At 37.8% G+C, this 19,265-nt stretch overlaps 1 protein-coding gene across 3 annotated transcripts in view; it reads right to left on the bottom strand.

Moving 5' to 3' along the window:
• The window catches only part of LOC131684311 (diacylglycerol kinase eta), a 455,577-nt gene that overhangs the window by 162,311 nt on the left and 274,001 nt on the right, over nucleotides 1-19,265 (bottom strand). For all 3 annotated transcript variants that reach the window (XM_058967061.1, XM_058967064.1, XM_058967062.1), the window contains one exon: nucleotides 309-389. In XM_058967061.1, coding sequence (XP_058823044.1) covers nucleotides 309-389 — 81 coding nt within the window. The remainder of the gene's footprint in view (nucleotides 1-308; nucleotides 390-19,265) is intronic.

Raw genomic sequence — 19,265 nt, 5'->3', positions numbered from 1 at the left:
TTCTTAAAATATGTGCATTTAGATATGTATGATGATAAATAAATATTTAGACAAATAGCATCAATATTTTAAAATAAGCACTCAATTGAACGTATAAATGGACTAGTAAAATTTTTCGGAAATTGGGTGAGCACAGGGAATGCCATTATTATCAAACAAAATGAATTTCGTAATGCTTGTGAAAATTATAAAAGATACCGCAGTATAGAAAGAAAAACATCGTCTAAGACAAATAAATTTTCCTCCAACATACAGTTGGTCTTAAGGTGGGTTATGGTTCCGCAATCAAACAAACTCGTCAGACTTACCTGGAAACTATGGTTCGCATTCTTGGTACTGCACTCAGCAAAACACAGATTGGAGAGATCGATTTCATCGAACAGTTCGCTCTGCAAAGGAAACAAGAACAGAACAAAGGGGAAAAATCAATTACGGGCCAACGATTCAGCTCAGCATTCATCCAACAATCAGCGACACGACGACGGCTGGTTCCGAAATGAAGCACGTATATATAAAGCGTTCGTAATATCCTTTTAATTATGACTTGCATCCGGCTGCCTATCATCCGGGAAAGTCGGCTACAGCTGACATCAACATGATTCCCGTTAATTGCGAACCATTTGCTGACATCAAGTGTTTCGTCTTCGTCTGGTGAGCGATAATGAGTATTATTCGCACTCCTCGGATGCCAAATTAATTATGTATTCTCGATGCTCGTCTGTTCTTGTTTTAGCTTGAGGAACGTATGACGAGTCTAGTACGCTTTAGAGTTTTCATTGATAAGTGATACACAATGTATAAAGAGTAGCTGGCTCCTAAAGTATATCAGAACCGACGGGTAATCTCGTTATCTAACGATCAGAAAATGCGCATTTTAGGATATTTAATTTATCATAATTAATTTATTTTTGACGCTTTGTAAAAAGTTGATTATATGTGTATGCTCTCTTTAAAAAAATGCTGTACTATTATTTATATCAAATTATATGTCTATAAAAAGTCAACTAGTTTTTAGACCACGGAACTCACAGTATTAGGCGGTTCCATGGTACCGTTTAGTGCTAGTCTTAACTTTAATATGAGCAATAAAACATTGCTTATGTGATGTTACTTTTTCAATACAGTGAACTTCCAACTTCGGGAAAGCAAAATGCTTTCTTTCTTTCTTTCAATAAACATTCCACTTCGCTAGGCGAATCTTGAGACCGTTGCAATCAGTAGATATTCCGTTAATCTAATGGAAATTCGTGCATTTCTTTGCTGCTGGTATATAAATAACGATTCTTTATTGTACATTCTCATTTTGTACAAATTGTTTTTATTCTTGGGTATAGATTTCGAGAGATATTTTATGCATTCGTTCAACGCGTCAGGAAAATATCTAAAGCAAACGGAATATCAATATAACATAATAATAATATAAACATATATTCTCTATTCGAAACCCGTTGATTTGAAATTATGGAACAAATTATGGAACAATCCTATAGCCTATTTTCAACAAAGCACTGTGATGCCATTATTCACAGTAAGTGTTAAACATCAGCACAGTGATTTTCACCCGCATAAAGAAAAAATCCCTTGAAGCTGTAAAAAGAACCCGAAACCGATGCCATGTTAAGCAACTTCCTCGTAGAATCATTCACTTATCGCATTACATTTTGCTCTGGCACTGAAAAAAAGAAAACAAACTGGATCCGAAGGTAGGAGTGCCGTACTTCACCCGAAAAATGATGAAGAAAGTTTCCTACTGACGTCATCGCTAAACAGGGAGGAGACAGCGAGAGAGTGATTGACCGCTGTTTCATCTTTTTCTCGATGCCTGCTCGTACCCTTCCATCGATGCGAGTCGGAAAATTGATAGTAATGAACCTACCTTAAAGGGAATTACAACACCTTGTTGGTATGGAAAATTGAAAAAAGGTCAAAATAGCTAGTTTAGGTTCAGCGGTAATGGCTTACTTACCGTTGGTTGATTCACGGCGGGTTTGTAATCGATACTGGGATAGAATCCTCTAGCATATTCAAAACGATAGGTATTGGTAACGAACGGTGTCGAAAATAGGCATTTTTTCGTATAAACGGTGTACCGAATCAAATTTCATCACAAGAGAAGGTTCGTCAAAATTCACTCGTTCAACCGATCGCTTTCCAACTTATTGGGGAATGAGATAAAACATATTATTAAGTCATTAATGTTTTTTGGAAAACATGCGACGCTTCATTGAAGTAGTTCTTATTAATCAAGTCCATTTCGGTAAGCATCAGCACAAGAGATCGCCGAGATTTCAAAATGTTCATTGGAACAACATGCTTGGGTATAACATGATGAGCCACATTGTGCAATCTTTATTAATCCCCGCATGCTGATCAATACCGACGTCGTCCACGTTCGAATGCAGATCTTCTGGGAAAGTAAGGAATGTTAGTCCAACGCATGTCGCTGCTAGAGACCGAGGGAACTTCTTCATCTCCACATGTATCACGAGAAGGGGCGATTTACTAGTTAGTGTGTCAATAGTATTATCATGTAACAATTGCTCTGGGCAGCCAACTGCCGAGAATTTGGGAAATTAATTATTTGTATTAATACAATTTGCCAAATAAACATTTTGAACTCCGGATGGCCGACTATGAGAAGTATTGCTTATATTTAATAAATCGATAACGTAGTATCTTTTATATGACGCGACGGATTTTTACGTGGCGGTCATTTGAGTAAAATGCTGAATCTTGTACAAGAGGGATTTGTGTGCGTTTTAATGTTTTCTTGTATCAGGTACTATTTGTGTGGATAGTTGGAGTTGCACATGAATGCGGGTTTCGTAGTAAGAGTGGCTCTTATTAATATGAAACTGAAAAAATAATATGAAAACAGGAATGGAAACTGAGTTATTTTCATAGCATTAGCATAACAGAATGACGATACTAAGCAAATAATAGAATGCCGATTCTTTCCAATTAATTCCGCGCGCGATTTATTTATTGTTATAATCACTACTGCTTACTGCAAGTAAGTACTAAAGAAGTATAAAAACACGAGATAATTGACAGTACAACATTTACGAATGAAGATAGAGAATACAGTTAATTCAGACATTATTGCTACATAAGATAAACCAGCAAAAGGAAAAAGAAACCCGAAATAGAAAAAAAAAAAAAACAAGAGTGACAACTAGCTGGGGCCAAAACTATACAATATCGACGGTTTTCGCGACAGGGATATGAAAAAAAATGCTGATATAACGTAGGAAAATCGATAACTGGTCTTCAATTCCTCGCGAATGGTCAATTCTCAACCCTCAAACATTACTGAAGTCATCACTACACTCAGACAAGACCATGCGTCCTCCCCACGCACACCTAATGCCCCTTGGATTAATTCTCTTGTTGGTCACAAAAGCACCAAATATAAATCAAGTCCATTTCAGTAAGCTATCCAAAGTCATGTTAGAGATTTCATACAATGATTTATTTTTCTAATATTATACCACAGACTAACAGACATAACACTTAAAAACAAAGCTTCGCCAGCTTTAACGGTAATTTAAAATATATTTTTAGTTGGGACTGTGGCCTCATTTGAAATTATGGCGCCACTGACATATGAACAAGCATATGGGGGATATACAACTAGTGAAAAATTTCTCCCAAACCTGAGGGGTAACCCACCAGTAAATGAGTGTTTGGGACTGTGGATAAAAGGTGGAGCTAGTGTTCTGGAAAAATTGTGGGATCGATGTTTTTTGAGGGAATTCCCTCATAGTGTTATGTCTGTTAGTCTGTGGCTATACTGTCTTATTAACTCAGTTTAATTTTTGAAATGTTTGAATATTTTCGTTACAGAGCACCAAATTAAGAAATTGTGATTATATGTTCAAGTGATAAAAAACCAAAGCAAACCGGGAGACGCTCGAGGTCTTAATTTTAATATTCACTATTTCCCGTTCCCAAAAAGTCCTATATTTCGAAATTAATAAAGATGGAGAATACAGTTAATTCAGACATTATTGCTACATAAGATAAGCTAACAAAAGCTGGGGGAAACAAGCTGGGGCCAAAACTATACAATTTCGACTGTTTTCGCGACAGGGATATGAAATTTTTTTTCATGCTGATATAACGGAGGAAAATCGATAACTGGGCTTCCTCGCGAATGGTCAATTCTCAACCCTCAAACATGACTGAAGTCATCACTACACTCAGACGAGACCATGCGTCCTCCCCACGCACACCTAATGCCCCTTGGATTAATTCTCTTGTTGGTCACACAAGCACCAAATATAAATCAAGTCCATTTCAGTAGGCTATCCAAAGTCATGTTGGAGGTTTCATGCAACGATTTATTTTTCCAATGTTGTACTGTCTTATCAATTCAGTCTCATTTCTGAAATGTTAGAATATTTTCGTTACAGAGCACCAAATTAAAAATTGGTGATTAAAGGTTCAAGTGATAAAAAACCAATGCAAACCGGCAGACGTTCGAGGTCTTAAATTTAATATTCACTATTTCCCATTCTCAAAAAGTCCTACATTTCGAAATTAAAAACCTTTTGTTGTTGTTGGTAATGCACCCTTTTTCCGATTACGATGAAAATGAATGAAAGGGGGGGGGGGGGGGGTAAGGGTTACAGTGTGAAAAAACACTTTTTTACGAATTTATTTTAGAAATTTTAGTTAAGCGAATTGATCAAAACTTTTATATATTATTATGCGTCATTTCAATAACATTCTGTACTTTGTTTAAGCAAAAATATCGATAAGCGATTCGGTGATAAAACTTTTTGTAGCACGTCTCTGGAAAAACACGATTTGCGGTGTTAACTGCCATACAAAAACTAATTAACCGATTTATTTCATATTTTGCATACACATTCTATGCCAAAAATACCTTACTCCTACGTTGAATTTTCGAGATAATTTTTCAATTAACCCTTTCATACCCAACTTTTTCTAGTGCAAGCAGGGTTTCAAAACTATTTTTCCTTCTTAACGGTGGGCTCAAGAAATACGAAAAGCTTTTTTCATAAAGATAGGTGCTTTCCTCGCAGTGCTAGAAGCTGCTCAATTTTTACCTTCCAATGCTCAATGCACTTCTCCTATAATATTTACAACAGTCCAATTGCATGGAAATCTTAGCCAAAGATAATCTAAATTGATAAGTGTTATCAGTTTTCAATAATATTGCAACGTAACGTAGATATATGAAAAATTCATTTTCCGTCGTCAACGTAAACGGTCTCTGGCAGCACTGCTTCACCGGAAACCAATCAAACTAATTGCAATAACTTCAGTTCTAGAGCTGATCCTTGTAACTGTTAATACTCAAATGAAAGGCAATAGTCACGTTTATTAGCGTGACTTGTTTTTGTGAGAAAATCTTACCTCAATCAAAAGTTATAACTGTTTAAAAACGTTTTTGTCCACAAACAACATGGGCATGAATGGGTTAAAGAGATTATTTAGCCATAAAATGCGGAATGTTTCGTGAAAAATAGCAATTTTTATTTCAAATAATCAAACTGAATCCTAGGAAGGATTATATTAGAATCTTATGCAGAAGTCGTCAGAATTCTGAGAAGCATGTCAAACGATTTAAAATTTTATATGTAAACTAACTGGGGGCTATTTTACGCTTGAATTCCATCAATTTCATAATAAAATAATTTAAACTAATTATATTCACTTGTATTGGCATACCATTAATTCTTACTCATTCTCAATAAAAATATCAAAAAAATGGCGTTTTCCGTTTATCTATAATACGTCAGAATCTGTTTATAAAATGTCGTATGTAAGTTAGGATGTTCTTTACTTTGACGGCATTGTAAGGAATCACGGATCTGGGTGATGCCAATCAAACTGACATGTCTTTGGACTAAACAAACTACTTTGTTTGTTTGGTGTTTATTCGAACAACTAGGAAACTAATCAACTGGGCATTAAGTGTGCGTAGGCAATATGCATGATCTTGTCTTAGTGGAATGCTGATCATGTACCTATACGAATTGAGAATTGAAAATTCGTATTATTGGATTAGTTTAATTTATTATACAGGCCAGATTCGATTATCCGTAGGGTGAAGAAAAATTTCGCTTCGGATAATCGAATCATCCGGATAATCGAATAAAAAAAAATGTTTTTTTTCTTCATGAAATATATTTGTTATATGTTGAAAAACAGTATCTAAGGTACATGCATCAATGTTTGACCTATGGTACATGCATTAATGTTTGACTTATGGACGAATATCGATCACTTTATATTCTATAAAGTGAAAGTAATAGATGTAATAAGTTATTTAGCCAACTTATTTTATGTTAAGGTTGAACAGAGAACAAAAAACGAAAACAAAAAAAGCTTAAAAATATATTAGCAGTACTGTAACAACATTCTACATAAGCTGATTGATTTTTATGAAGATCTAACAAACGGTGTGGAAAAAACTGCTTTTTTTCGTTTTCGATTATTGCCCATTCTCTGTGCAACCTTAAAGTATTGTGTTGGACTAATTTGGATTAATATACTTATGTTTCGGTAAATTCAGACAGAAATAACAACTGAATTTGAAATTACGCACCACTGGTTTGTATACAACAACAAAACTTTGGGAATCCTCTAAGAGAAGCAACATGCTAGATTCCACTGAGAAGCCCAAGAATTTATTTCAAAACCATTCAACACAATTCCAGTAATGGATGCCTGCTAAACGGTCTGCTGGGCGTCGCCCAACGTTGGTTCAACAAAGAACCAGCATTGGACAATTTCATGGATTTCTTAGGGGGATGAATTTTGCACACGTTGCTAATATTAAAAATGCCCAACTTTTTATGCGCACGACACCAAGAATCGTGGGTTGTTCAATCAGCAGCAGTATTAGCGCATTTACCCAAAAATCCACGCGGCCTTTCTTAATCGAAAGGAATGGCCGCGCTTCATGAAACACCGCGCTTAGTCATCCTGTTAATGTTGCAAATTTGCATATCGAAGGGCTGAATGAGTTAACACGTTGTTCCAAAAGTCAGCCCTGCGTTATGCAACGTTTTATGCAGGTTGAGTATACCAGATGCAAGTGGTGCCAAATTAATCACGTATAGTAAAATTCAAAAATTCTTTTTAGATTACAGAATTGATAAAATTGGTTTAATGAGCTGTACTTATCAATCAAATTCTGTTTTAAAAATTGCCCTTGTGTTTACCCCAAAATGGGTGGCTTATTACTATTGCAAATAGCAAATACAAGTACTAGTTACCCAAAAAACTTGTTGGCAACCTTAGAACGGCGTTTGGTAAACAGTTGGTGCGGCGTGTACGTTTCGGTGAATGTCTCAATATTATCATCGTCATCATGCGCTCTAGGGATATTGTTTAGTGAGCCAATCAGAAACTAGCTGAATCTTGGTTCTTGGATATTTTAGCTCTAAATATGCTTGGTCAAACACATTAAGTGATACAGTTTGTTATACATCGTCGCACAGTAAGCTTTTTTCTCGTGTTTGCTTGGTGGAAACATAATCCAGGATCTTCATTTTGCCATTGTTCGATGTTTTACCGAGTCGCTTAAAGGCTGTTCAGTAGAGTGCCCAGAAAAACGATGAATTTTTGAAAACTTAATCGGCCCACCCCTGAGTCGATTCCTAGTCCCACCAGGAGTACTTGTTCCGAATTTGAAGCGATTCGGACAAGTCTAGCTACCGGACCAACGTGTCTGAAGTTTGTATGGGATTGTTCGACAATTTACATTGAGAAAACCCACTAATTCGCATTTTCGCCGCTTAGCGGCACTGTATGCATCGTATTATCACTGTAAGTGAAAATAAGAAAGACCATTTAATTGCCTTCAACTTTGTCCAAAACTGCTAGTGACTCTAACTTTGTTAAAAGAAGTTATTAAACTTTTAGCGAAGTGATGTCTGAGTCAGTTTTGCATGGGGCCTAGCAATGCATGGTTGTGTATCGGGTACTCGATTCACACAAACTATACATCTTTGTGAGTTAATGGTTTAATTTAGCTGAATAGTATGCTCAAAAGAATTGTAGTACATAATACGAGTTATGTTTTGGTTAAAAAATTAGTTCCATCTGTGACCGCATAGAGGGCGCCAGCACTAACTTTTCATAGAAGTGAGATAGGGTAACAAGATGTTCGGAAGAAATATATAAAAATGCTTGTTCTACAACTTTGTGTAAGACACTTAATCTCTATCTCTTTCCGTTGAAAAGTTAGTGTTGACGCCCTCTATACGGTAAAATGTGGAACTAAAATTTTCTAACCAAAATATGACTCGTATTACTTACTATAAATCTTCTGAACATACTATTGACCTAAACCCAACCATTATCTCACAAAAATGTATAGTTGGTGGGAATCGAGTACAGATACACAACCATGTACTGCTATGCCCCATGCAAAACTGACTCAGACATCACTTCGTTTAAAGTTTAATAACTTCTTTTATCAAAGCCGGATTCACTAGCAGTCTTCGACAAAGTTGTAGACAATTAAATGATGTTTCTTATTTTCACTTACAGTGATAATACGGTGCATAGAGTGCCGCCTAGCGGCAAAAATGCGAATTAGTAGGTTTTCTCCATGTAAATTTTCGAAAAATCCCATACAAACTTCAGGTACGTTGGTCCGGTAGCTAGACTTGTCCGATTTGCTTCAAATTTGGAGTAAGTACTCCTGGTGGGACTAGGAATCGACTCAGGTATGGGCCGATACGAGTCATTTTTTTTCCTGTCACTCTACTGTTCAGTGCATCTACTTCTTAAAGAATTATTAGCGCTGTTCTTTTCAGTGCGGTGCAAAGTACTGACTACAGAGAAGATCCTTTTTTTTAGTCCCCGTGTTTGTCCGCTTCCGAATTTTTCTACAAAAGATTTTGTCAGCTTTTTGAACCGATTTTTTCAGCTACAAAAAATCTTCTTGGAGTTAAAGCGAAAGCCTTTACGTAAGTGTGTTAAGAATTCAAAATCTCGATGTTCTTAAAGTATTTAAATGGTTTCGATTGTTTTTCAAACTGATGCGATAATAGACTGATTCCGAAGAGTATTCTAGGGTTTTATTTCATACCTTCGATAGTCTCAAACAATCTGAAACCAATATGTTCAGATTTCGTCAGTCATAAATACATAATGGGGCTGACAAAATCGGTCATTGTTCTCATTGTATAGAGTACTTTAATATATTTTGGAACAGTACATGCACTATATGTATAACTCTTTACGCAAGCTTTTGATGTGCATTTTTTTAGTAGTTTTGTTCAGCAAAGTGTCTTGCTGTTAGATTCGCCTAATTTTGATGATATAAATTAGTTTGGATGTTCACTGTATAGGTGGCGCTGCATTGCAATTTTTTTTATTTCGCATCCGTGCGGTTTAGTGTCCTTGATAAAGTTTTAGAATGTTCCAAATTATGTTAAGTTGTCGAAGATAATTAACCCATATGTCTTCAAGTACCAAAGTTACAGTGATTTTATAAAATTTCACTGAAATTCACGTTTTTTGTAATATTTTTTTTCTATTTGTTAAATTTATCACCTACAACTTTAAGCTTCTACCAGAACTGAAGACCTGCGTCTATTATAAAAAACTGCGAATTTTCAGCATATTGAAAGTAAAATATGTACCAAAATATTGAAAAATATTTAGATAAATAGACCAAAAAACCGTTTATTTCAGAGAAATTTATAAAAATTGCTATAACTTTGTTACTTGAAGATATAGAGCTTAACTAACTTGGACAACCTAACATAGTTTCAAACATTCTAAAACTGTACCGAAGACACCAAACCTCTGGGATGCGAAATAAAAAAGTTGGCATCGCAGCGCCACCTATGCCGCATGCTAATACTTATACTTACTTCGTCAGAATCGGTTTTTAAAATCAATTCTTGTTTTTGTTGGTTATCAATTATGAAAATATCCACCCGGTGGGATTGAACATTGCGAAAAATAATAATGGGTCATTTGGGACATAACCGGAGTGTCGTGACTACACTTCAGGGCGGTAATCAAAATCTAATGATATTCAATGGAATCACATTTGAATGGCAAATTTTCAAACAATTCGTTATAGTTTTGGTTGAAAAATTTAAATTTGAAAATCTTTTCCTTCGTCAACTATTTTCCTTCTTTTCATATGTTCAGCAATCCTTGAAAAAAATATTGGAACGTTATTGATGAAAAATTGAAAATGCAAGTCTGGTAGCACTCGATGGATGGATGGTGGGAGAAAGACGCATGTTCGTCTTGGTTATGCTAGTATTAATAGCAGAAAGAATGGAAAAGCACATGGCACGAAACCGAGCAAGCCCCTTTTGCTCATCATTCGTTTGACCGTCGTTCTATCAGCCAGTATCAGCAGTAGTAGACTCCCACAAAAAAACAATAAACCGATGGGTCCTTTTCAGGATCAACCAATTTTATTCTAGTTAGAATTAAATAAAGTTTTCGTTTTTCATTGCGATTCCAAACCCTCCTTCTCTTCCCCTTCTCTTCTTCCGGCTTGAATAATTTTCAATCAATGTTGTGCGGAATGGGGTTTCAGTATAACTGAAAATGTAGGTGTGTGCCTTTTTCCCCAAAAGTCTCTCAAGTTGTAGTTTAATTCAAAATAAAAAATTGGCCGGTTGGCAGGTATGGTTCCTTGAACAGCAAGCGGTACGATAAACTATTTCACAATTCAGCCGTATGGACCATTGGACAATAGATTTGTTTAGTTAGAATAATAAATGTTGGCGAATACTCAAAATGTACATATGTAAATTGTAATAAATCACCATAATTCTTTATGTGAAGCAAATAGTTTCCCAGAAAATGTCAGTTTTTCCATTGTTTCGACCAGAAAGGTTGCGATTTAGGTTGCGAAGGTCTTCTTTTATTCTTTTTGTTATCACGAACAGCGTTTCCTGCGCCAGCTCCAATACATTAGTGGCAAGATATTCCTTCCCTGCTGCCAGGTGGACGAGTGCTCCGGCACTAACACCCCCGTCGTAGTAACCCTTTCTCAGCAAACGATGGATAAGGCCGACAGGAAACTGGAGACCGGCACGATTCGACCGGGATTGTGGCTTTTCTTTCACCTTTCCACCTTTACCACGTCCAGACATAGCAAGTGCATGTGTAGTGTAGCCAGCACTAGTGTTGCACCCGAATGATGCCGCACTCGCATATGACATTCGGGTTTATACTTGGTTCAGTTTACGTTCGAAGCCAAGGCAGGTGGCCATCAAACGAAAAGAAAATCAACGCTCGCGTTCCTCGCACCTCACCCGTTGCCCACAGTGTGTTTTGTGCTCGATTCATCTTACGTTCAACGCAAACAGGCTGGCCATCGAAAGCAAACGGTTTACTTCCTTCGTCAAAGAAGTGATGCTGCGAACGAAAACTAGTCTTGCTCGCTTGATCCATGGTTCTAATTGTGCGGACCAATCATGGTATCGATAACTGATACCACAAAAGGCATTATTTCCGTTATTGTTAGTAATCGTTCATTCTGCGGAATTAGTTTAATTGTTTACCAATCAGATAGCGCAAACATCTATTTTTTTTCATTCAGCGGCAGATATTCGCGTTCAAAAAAAACGAGTAAAATTCCGGTCGAAAATTTTGAAGCGAGGTCCCTACTTTTAAAACATCACAAGTATTCTACACACAGTCACCGTAATCGACGCTATTGTAATTCACATTTAGTTTAGTAGAAAATGGAAAAAGTCAGTGTGTCCTATCTTAAACTTTCCGACCGAAGTGTACCTGGATAGTTCCGCGCACTAGTTTTGCACTTTCGCACAGAAGTGTAATATACTGGGTATGTTCCTTTGATATTTCTGCTCCAAAGTGCACAACCAATGAACTCCACTACACCGCGCCGGTGCCCTACCACTGAAAACGGCATTTGATAGCGACGATTTGTGGCCGGTATCAATGCTTATCCCTAGCTGTGCCAACTACCCTCCGGAAGCCCACGGTGCTCCTGTTCTGCTGCTAGTGCTGCTAACGATGACGGCCAAACGAATGATGAGAAATTAAAACAAGCCATGTCTTATAATCACTGCATGGTTTAACGTCGTAAAAAAGGCCTAAGAGTCCAATAGTAGTGGTCAATCATGGCACCGATAATAATTGATTTCTGAAAATTACATTTTCTTAATTTATGTAAGTTATACAGTTTTTCAGACTGTATAACTTACATAAATAATTCAGTTTTTCAGACTGATTAGTGCAAACATTGTGTTATTCCGTACAGTACAATGAAAGTTACTAACTTTCAAGAACTTTACCTTCTGCTTCTACCGAAATTTTGAAAAGGGCCCCTATATTGCAACGTTAGTCGTAGTCACGACAAAAGTACAGTACGTCTATTTATGGATTGCATTCTAATTAGTATGAAATGGCACGTTCTCAACTTATTCACTTTTAAAGTCAAGAACACTAAAAAATAATCATTTTTAGAGGATTAGTGTCTTGTACAGGCCCATTCGCAGGGGGAGGGTTTTAGGGGTTCGAACCCCTCCCATGAGAGTTTTGAATTACTTTTGAAGACTTCTTAACCCTCCGGCACTCGTGTGAATGGCTCCCCAAATGAGCAGCCGCTGGTGCTGGAAGAAGATTTCGCTAGCGTTTCGGAAGGTGTTGCACAAAATACAACGGCGCGAGCTCATTTGTTCATTTGTAAATGAAACATTCATCTGACATATATTGTCTTAATGAATAAAAAACTTAAAACCAATTGTCACGAACAACATTAAAAAGGTCTAGTAGTCGCTTGCGTTCGGTCATTCTAGAAACAAGTTTTTGAAGAAACCCTGTGAGGGTGGCAGCTGTAAAAGGATGTAAGTCAAGTTGGTTGGCATCGCTGAATCGCAGGGCCGGCGGAATACGTGGGTAGTATGGGTAGTACTACCCACTCGAAAATAACAGAGGGAGGATTTACCCACTCGAAAGTCTCGCGCACAAAATGAATGCGTCCGAAGCTCTCGATGTGCAACAATTTTATATTTTAATTCAGATACAAATTTCTTTGCTATACAATTTCAATTTCTTCAAAATGTGGGATAATAATAAGGAATCCATTGAAATTTGAAATTATTTTTTATTTCTTAAAACGAGGAATACTGATCGATTTACAAAAAAAATATTCACGCGATTTTATTCAGAATAGATGATGCAGTTAGAAATATGTTAAAAGACTAAATATATAATTAGCAATTTTTCAAAAAGAGTAATTATTTGATTAAAAATTGAAACAAAGAGAAACACTTTTATAAGGAAGGCAATAGACATACACACGAGGGATTGGTTTCAACATCAGAGTAGCAAAGACCGTGTCAGGGGAAGTGAAGAGAGGGCGGACAACAATGATAGGGAAAAGAAGAAATTTAACTTGCAGCTTTTTGGTAAACGGAAGATCACTGTCTGGACATCATGAACCGGATCGCCGACTGACCTCCTTGGATCCTCTGGGAACTCTTTTGGGACCTGATTTCCAGGTAGAGAGGAAAGATAACTAAATTTGAATATCTATGGTGGTTAAAAATATGTATATGAGAGACATATAGGGGAGATCAAGGATATCCAGCACATCTTGCAGTGGAATGAGGCCGGTTAGCATAGATCTGACGCTAGAACGCTAGCCTCACGACCAGACAACATATTTAATGTCGTGAAAACCTCTCTCCACGACCCCAATATCCCGGAGATGCGCATTCAACGTTTAATTATTAGACATGGCCCGAGATATCACTCGAAGAAAGTCACGACCCTCATCAATCCCCTTTAACCAAGGTTTGTTGTTACATTTGGTATCTCTAAACTTCCATGGTTCCATGAAATTTGCCAATTTTCCAGCGTCCTTTGACAAACAATATTGAAAAACTCGTTGAAATTACACTATCTTCCATAAAAATGACTTTCTAATGCCTAAGTGTCCGCCTTCTCATTACCCGCAATAAAGCAGTAAGCAGGAACTCAAACTAATATTTGTATCTGGTAATCTGGCATGATTTTTCAGATAAAGCACTCAGGAACTCTCATATTTTCTCCAGAAACTGTAACGAAATGGTCACCCTCGCCAGTCCACTACTGTCATAATAAATAGCATAGAAGCTATGCATAGCTGTTATCTTCTGATGAACGTTACGGTAATATACTGCAATGCTTAGCGCGAGCATTTATGCTGTCAGATAAAAATGTGTGTTTAAAAAATAATGCTGTTGTCAACGAAAGATTATTGGTTGCGTGTATTTCGATCAAAGGTTGAATCGAGTACACAACGTAGGGCCTAGCCACCAGTTGAAACATTTTTTCTCTAGTTAATCCGTCGACGAACCGGTGCCAATAACCGCGTTTTTCAGCTTTCGTCAAGTCACTTTGTGTTTCTAACGTCACGTATATTCGGTACAATTCGGGCGATTCGACTTTCAAAAAGTCCTTATAAGACCTTTTTGCGTACAATTCTGAACGCTCTCTGGTCACCATGGAGTGGGAGGTCGTCCACTGTTGCTCGCACCGGGTATTCGTTTTGTTTGACATTTAATCGCAGTGTATAGAATCAAACCAGTCCAAACCTTGTACGATTCCACCGCAAGAATTTCTTGTTTTAATTCGATTGTTTCGGATATAGTGGGCTCACTAATTGTAGCGAGGTCGAGTACAATAATGAATCTAAAGCGTTTGGCCGTGCAGGTGGAGTAGGAATTTGTGTCATTTCCACCGTATTCAAGATGGTCATATTGAAGTTGTCGCAAATATCACGCAGTTAGATAGATCGGTTCTCATCGTGAAGACAATCCCATGGCATACCGTGAGAATTGAAGTCTTCTAAAACCAGCTGAGGTGCGATGTATATGGAAACAATACCAATAAGTGTTTGCCTTTAATTCGGACTTGACAAGCGACAACTTCAATACCTGGTACCGAGCAATAGCTAATCCGATTAAAAGAACAGCACATTTTGATCCCCAAAAGTGTTTTCCTGGCCCTGGCGTATAATGTTAAAATTGTGGAAGATCTATATTGAAAAAATGTAGGGACTGAAATGTAGGAACATGGATATTATGGAAAATTAGTGGTTTTCTTAGATTCCTCGATTATTACCGAACGCACTTATTTGCAAACCAGAATTTTCACTGACTAAAGCAAAGGTTTCTTACATAATCCAACCTTATACTTCGCAATTAGGACCCCGGTGGGAGACTACACCATCAATCTCTACTTCCCAGGCGGATACATAGACAAGACTTCTTCGTACATGGCCGAGTGTTTAGTTAGATCCCGCATATATCGATGATGTTAAATGGCTTATATTTGGTCCGGAAGAAGACATTCCTGGTGCCAATTGTATCAGGTGGATATAATTAGTATCGAAAAGAGGACTTTTCGACATTATTTGTGCCACCGAAGATATATCCAAATCGACCTCCATTGAGCCTGAGGGGATTTTGGTCGTTGGAGATACCTTGTCGTTAGCTAACACTATCACGCGGGATTCAGTACCTGTGAAAAGTTTTATCGGTGGGAATGGAAAATTAATGCATCGAAATTTAAAAGAATGGAGTAATTGGTAGTTAGCTGTGCAATATTTGAAGTATCAGCAATCAACGAACACATTTTCGCTAAGCCGTCGGCCATACAGCAAGTTAGCAAAGGGTGTTTCTAAATAGCCACCAGATATTATCCTGGAATTTCCCTGTTCACTTACACACGCCAGGTCTGAACTTTCATCACCACGGGTAGCAATCACTCCGAATCTTAGTACCCACTCGAGAAAGTGTTCCGCCGGCCTTGCTGGATCGTTTCACGTCTCGATAAGTTTCGATATTATCAACAGCAGCTAAGTAGGAAAAATAACGAACGAACAACACGAACTCGGAGAAAAACGGGATATCATTGTCTAGAGGAATTTCACCGTATATGATCTCTGCGCCAGACTGGTTGATAACTAAATAGTGTACGAAAACGGGCATCGGTATCGCGAGAAATTCCGCCGCCGGATAACTCTCAGCACCAGGTATCATATAATTAGGAATGCGTATCGTTGAGAAGGATAAGAAACCCTGCGAAGGTAGTTGTAAAGAGATGTAAGTTCCGCATCTCTTGATCGGTTCGCGTCTCGGCAGGTGACCATATTTGCAGCTGACCTGAGCAGGTCAGTTATGTACCACGAAAGTTGGGCAGCAGCAAGAAACAGCCTCGACGAAAAAAAACACGAACGATGAACGCAAAATAAAAAGAGCAAGAGCACAATTCCTACTGAAGTAATACCTAACCCCGGAAGAATGGGATTTGGAAGAACAAGAAGTTTAGGTTTGGTCAACAGACTTATTATAAACCACCACAGTACTACCACGAACCAGCAACCGTTGGTGTCTGATCAAGATTGCTTCTCGATAACAGACATTGGCCCAATTTGTCGAGCCAAGTCGACATAAGGTGCAGCCCTCCAGGATATGGAAAAAATCTTCAACGTATCTCCCTCATATAAGGAACGAAAAAAATCAAAACCCCTCCATTGAGAATTTTCTGCGCACGGGCCTGGTCTTGTAGGTAGTTTTACAACATAATATAGCGCATCTTTTTTTTTTTTTAAATGGTGCTTAATCCCTCTGAAATTATTTGTGAAGAACCTCCGCAAAACATTGTTTAGAGACTAAGTATATTCGGGAAAGTTGTTGAGAATGAAATTTAATAAAAACTTCACTGAAGTCACGAAAATCTTAAAAAGGTTCGCCGAACCCGATCCTGACGTACTAGAGACAATAGAAGAATGCAAAAGATATGACTCTACAAATGCCGAGAGTATGTATAATAAAAGATTAAAAAGTGCGTCTGTAAGAAAATATTGAAAAACTAAAATGTACAAAGATAGTTCAAAATCCTCTTGTCCCATGTTTAATTCCACTTATTTTCCTTAATGATTTCATACCTGTTTAACTCGGAATATTCGGTTAATAACACATTTTGTATCCTGAAAAACTGTGTTTTGATTTTGTTTACTGCATAAAACGCTGAGTTTTCACTGCACCTAACTCAACCACCGCTAGCGAAAAGTTAGGTACTGTTTATTCATTTAAATGGTCTGTAGCACATCTGGCTGTTTTCGCTTTCGGAGCCTCCAGCAGTCAGAATCGGAAACACAGGACAGCAAACAAACCGGGAATTCAATTACGATGATTAGTATTTATTGTACCCTCCAGAGGGATACACTGTACGGAGACTGGGCCATTTCATTCTCTATAAGCTCCCGATAACTTTGCCGTGGGGGTGTTGTAAAAAAATTGCTTTCTATGCCCAACAACACTGGTGGAACGAAGGCCTGCAATGCCTCTATAGAACAGAAAAAAGTGTTGATTTTTTGCTTATCGGTTTTCGCAACGTTCATGAAAAGGTTGCTAATAATGGTAGGTTCGAGGACCGTCCTACTGTGCGAAAAGAAACTAAGTAAACAGGCTTATTTACTGTCGTTTTTCTAAGAATTTAAAACTAGGACCATTATTAATCAATTTATTTCGGGATATTTGAACAGCTCACTAACCATATTTTCAACTAGCTGCGTAAAACATGCGATTTTAGTAACATAAATACGAGACTTGGATTTGCTTCAATCTTCAAGCATGATTCTCCTTTTAACTCTTCAAATAAAAGCTTGATTGTTGTTTGCCACTTTCGAAATAAAACAGAACAGCGTCGTTTAATTAAAATGCATATTTTAACAAGAAATTCGTACAGTCCCAAAAAACAAATTAAATATTGCAACCAAGCTATCGTTGAAGCATACCACCCACACGCTACGAACTCCAAGCTAGCAGCCTCGCGGTCTTGAATGTTTCCCAACTGCCAAACGAAGACTCCGCTTGCCGAACGATGCAGACTTCAACGATTGGCACTTGGAGGCAAATAAAAAGCTTTTGTCGGGGAAGAAAATAATGGTTTGTATGCGAAGTCCACCGGTATTATGTATACACGTGCTCCGTTAGCGTTGTTCGTTGGTGGATTATAATCTTATGGCACGAGTTGTGATGCTTATGAAAAGAAAATCAAATTTAATTATACTGTGTGGCACTAACGTAGGTTGGAAAGTTTCCTCAAAATTTTCGGTTCACCGGTGACTCTCCTAAGCAGAGACGAAACTGGTTAATGCGATGGGATCAATAGAAAATAAAATGTCCGTGTCGCTACATGCTAATTTTTTAAATGTCAGAGAAACGTTTCGAAGCTTAGAACTGTACGCACACGAAGCTACAGGACACAAGAAAAATATTCACGATGGATTTTATCTAACTATTCTTACGTGGCAATAGCAACAACATTGCTATATATACAGCAAAATTCTTCGTGAATATTTTTTGTGGCGTGTGTCCAGTCGCCTCGTGTGCGAAAAGCTTAAATGTAACTTGAACTTTTCTCTAAGTATTTTTGCCTTTCTCATATAAAGAAAGGCTATGCAATCACTCTAAAAATCAACTTTTCAACCAAGGCCTGTAGGGCCGAGTTTCATATACCATTCGATTCAGTTCGTCGAGATCGCAAAATGTCTGTGTGTATGTATGTGTGTGTCAAATAATGTCACACACTTTTCTCAGAGATGGTGATTTGCACAAACTAAGTTTCAAATGAACGGTATAATTCTCCCATAAGACGCTATTGAATTTTTAATTGATCGGACCTCCGGTTCCGGAGTTACGGGTTGAAGAGTGCTGTCACAAGCAAATTCCCATATAAACTGGTTACCCTGTGGTGTCCGGAGGAACCCCCCGCCCCCCATGAGCGTTTTGAATTACTTTTAAAAATTTATTATTTTCCTGTCCAAGAAAAAAATATACTGCAAACCGTTTGGACACCTAAAATGCCATTTGAGTTCGGTCACTCTAGAAACAAGTCAATGAAGAAACCAAGAACGAAATTTTGCGAGGGTGGCTGGAAAGGGATGTATGTCAAGCTGGACGGCTTCTCTGAAGGACCAGTTAACGTTTCGACAAGCTTCGATATTAGCAAAAGTAGTTAGTAGACTTCAGATGTCGGTCAGTGGGCTAGCAACGGCAGTTAAGCATAAGCATAAGCATAAGCATAAGAGATCGCCCGTAGTTGCTACTCCGTTATTGACCAGAACCAAATTAGGTTGCAAAATGTTCATTGGAACAACATGCTTGGGAATAACATGATGAGCCACATTGTACAATCTATTCTGATCCCTGCATGCTGATCAATACCGACGCCGGCCACGTCCGAATGCAGATCTTCTGGGATAGGAAGGAATATTAGTC

Source organism: Topomyia yanbarensis, chromosome 2 (assembly GCF_030247195.1).
Source record: "Topomyia yanbarensis strain Yona2022 chromosome 2, ASM3024719v1, whole genome shotgun sequence".
Taxonomy (NCBI): domain Eukaryota; kingdom Metazoa; phylum Arthropoda; class Insecta; order Diptera; family Culicidae; genus Topomyia; species Topomyia yanbarensis.
The sequence above is the reverse complement of the archived record's forward strand: the minus strand, read 5'-3'. Positions and strand labels throughout refer to the sequence as shown.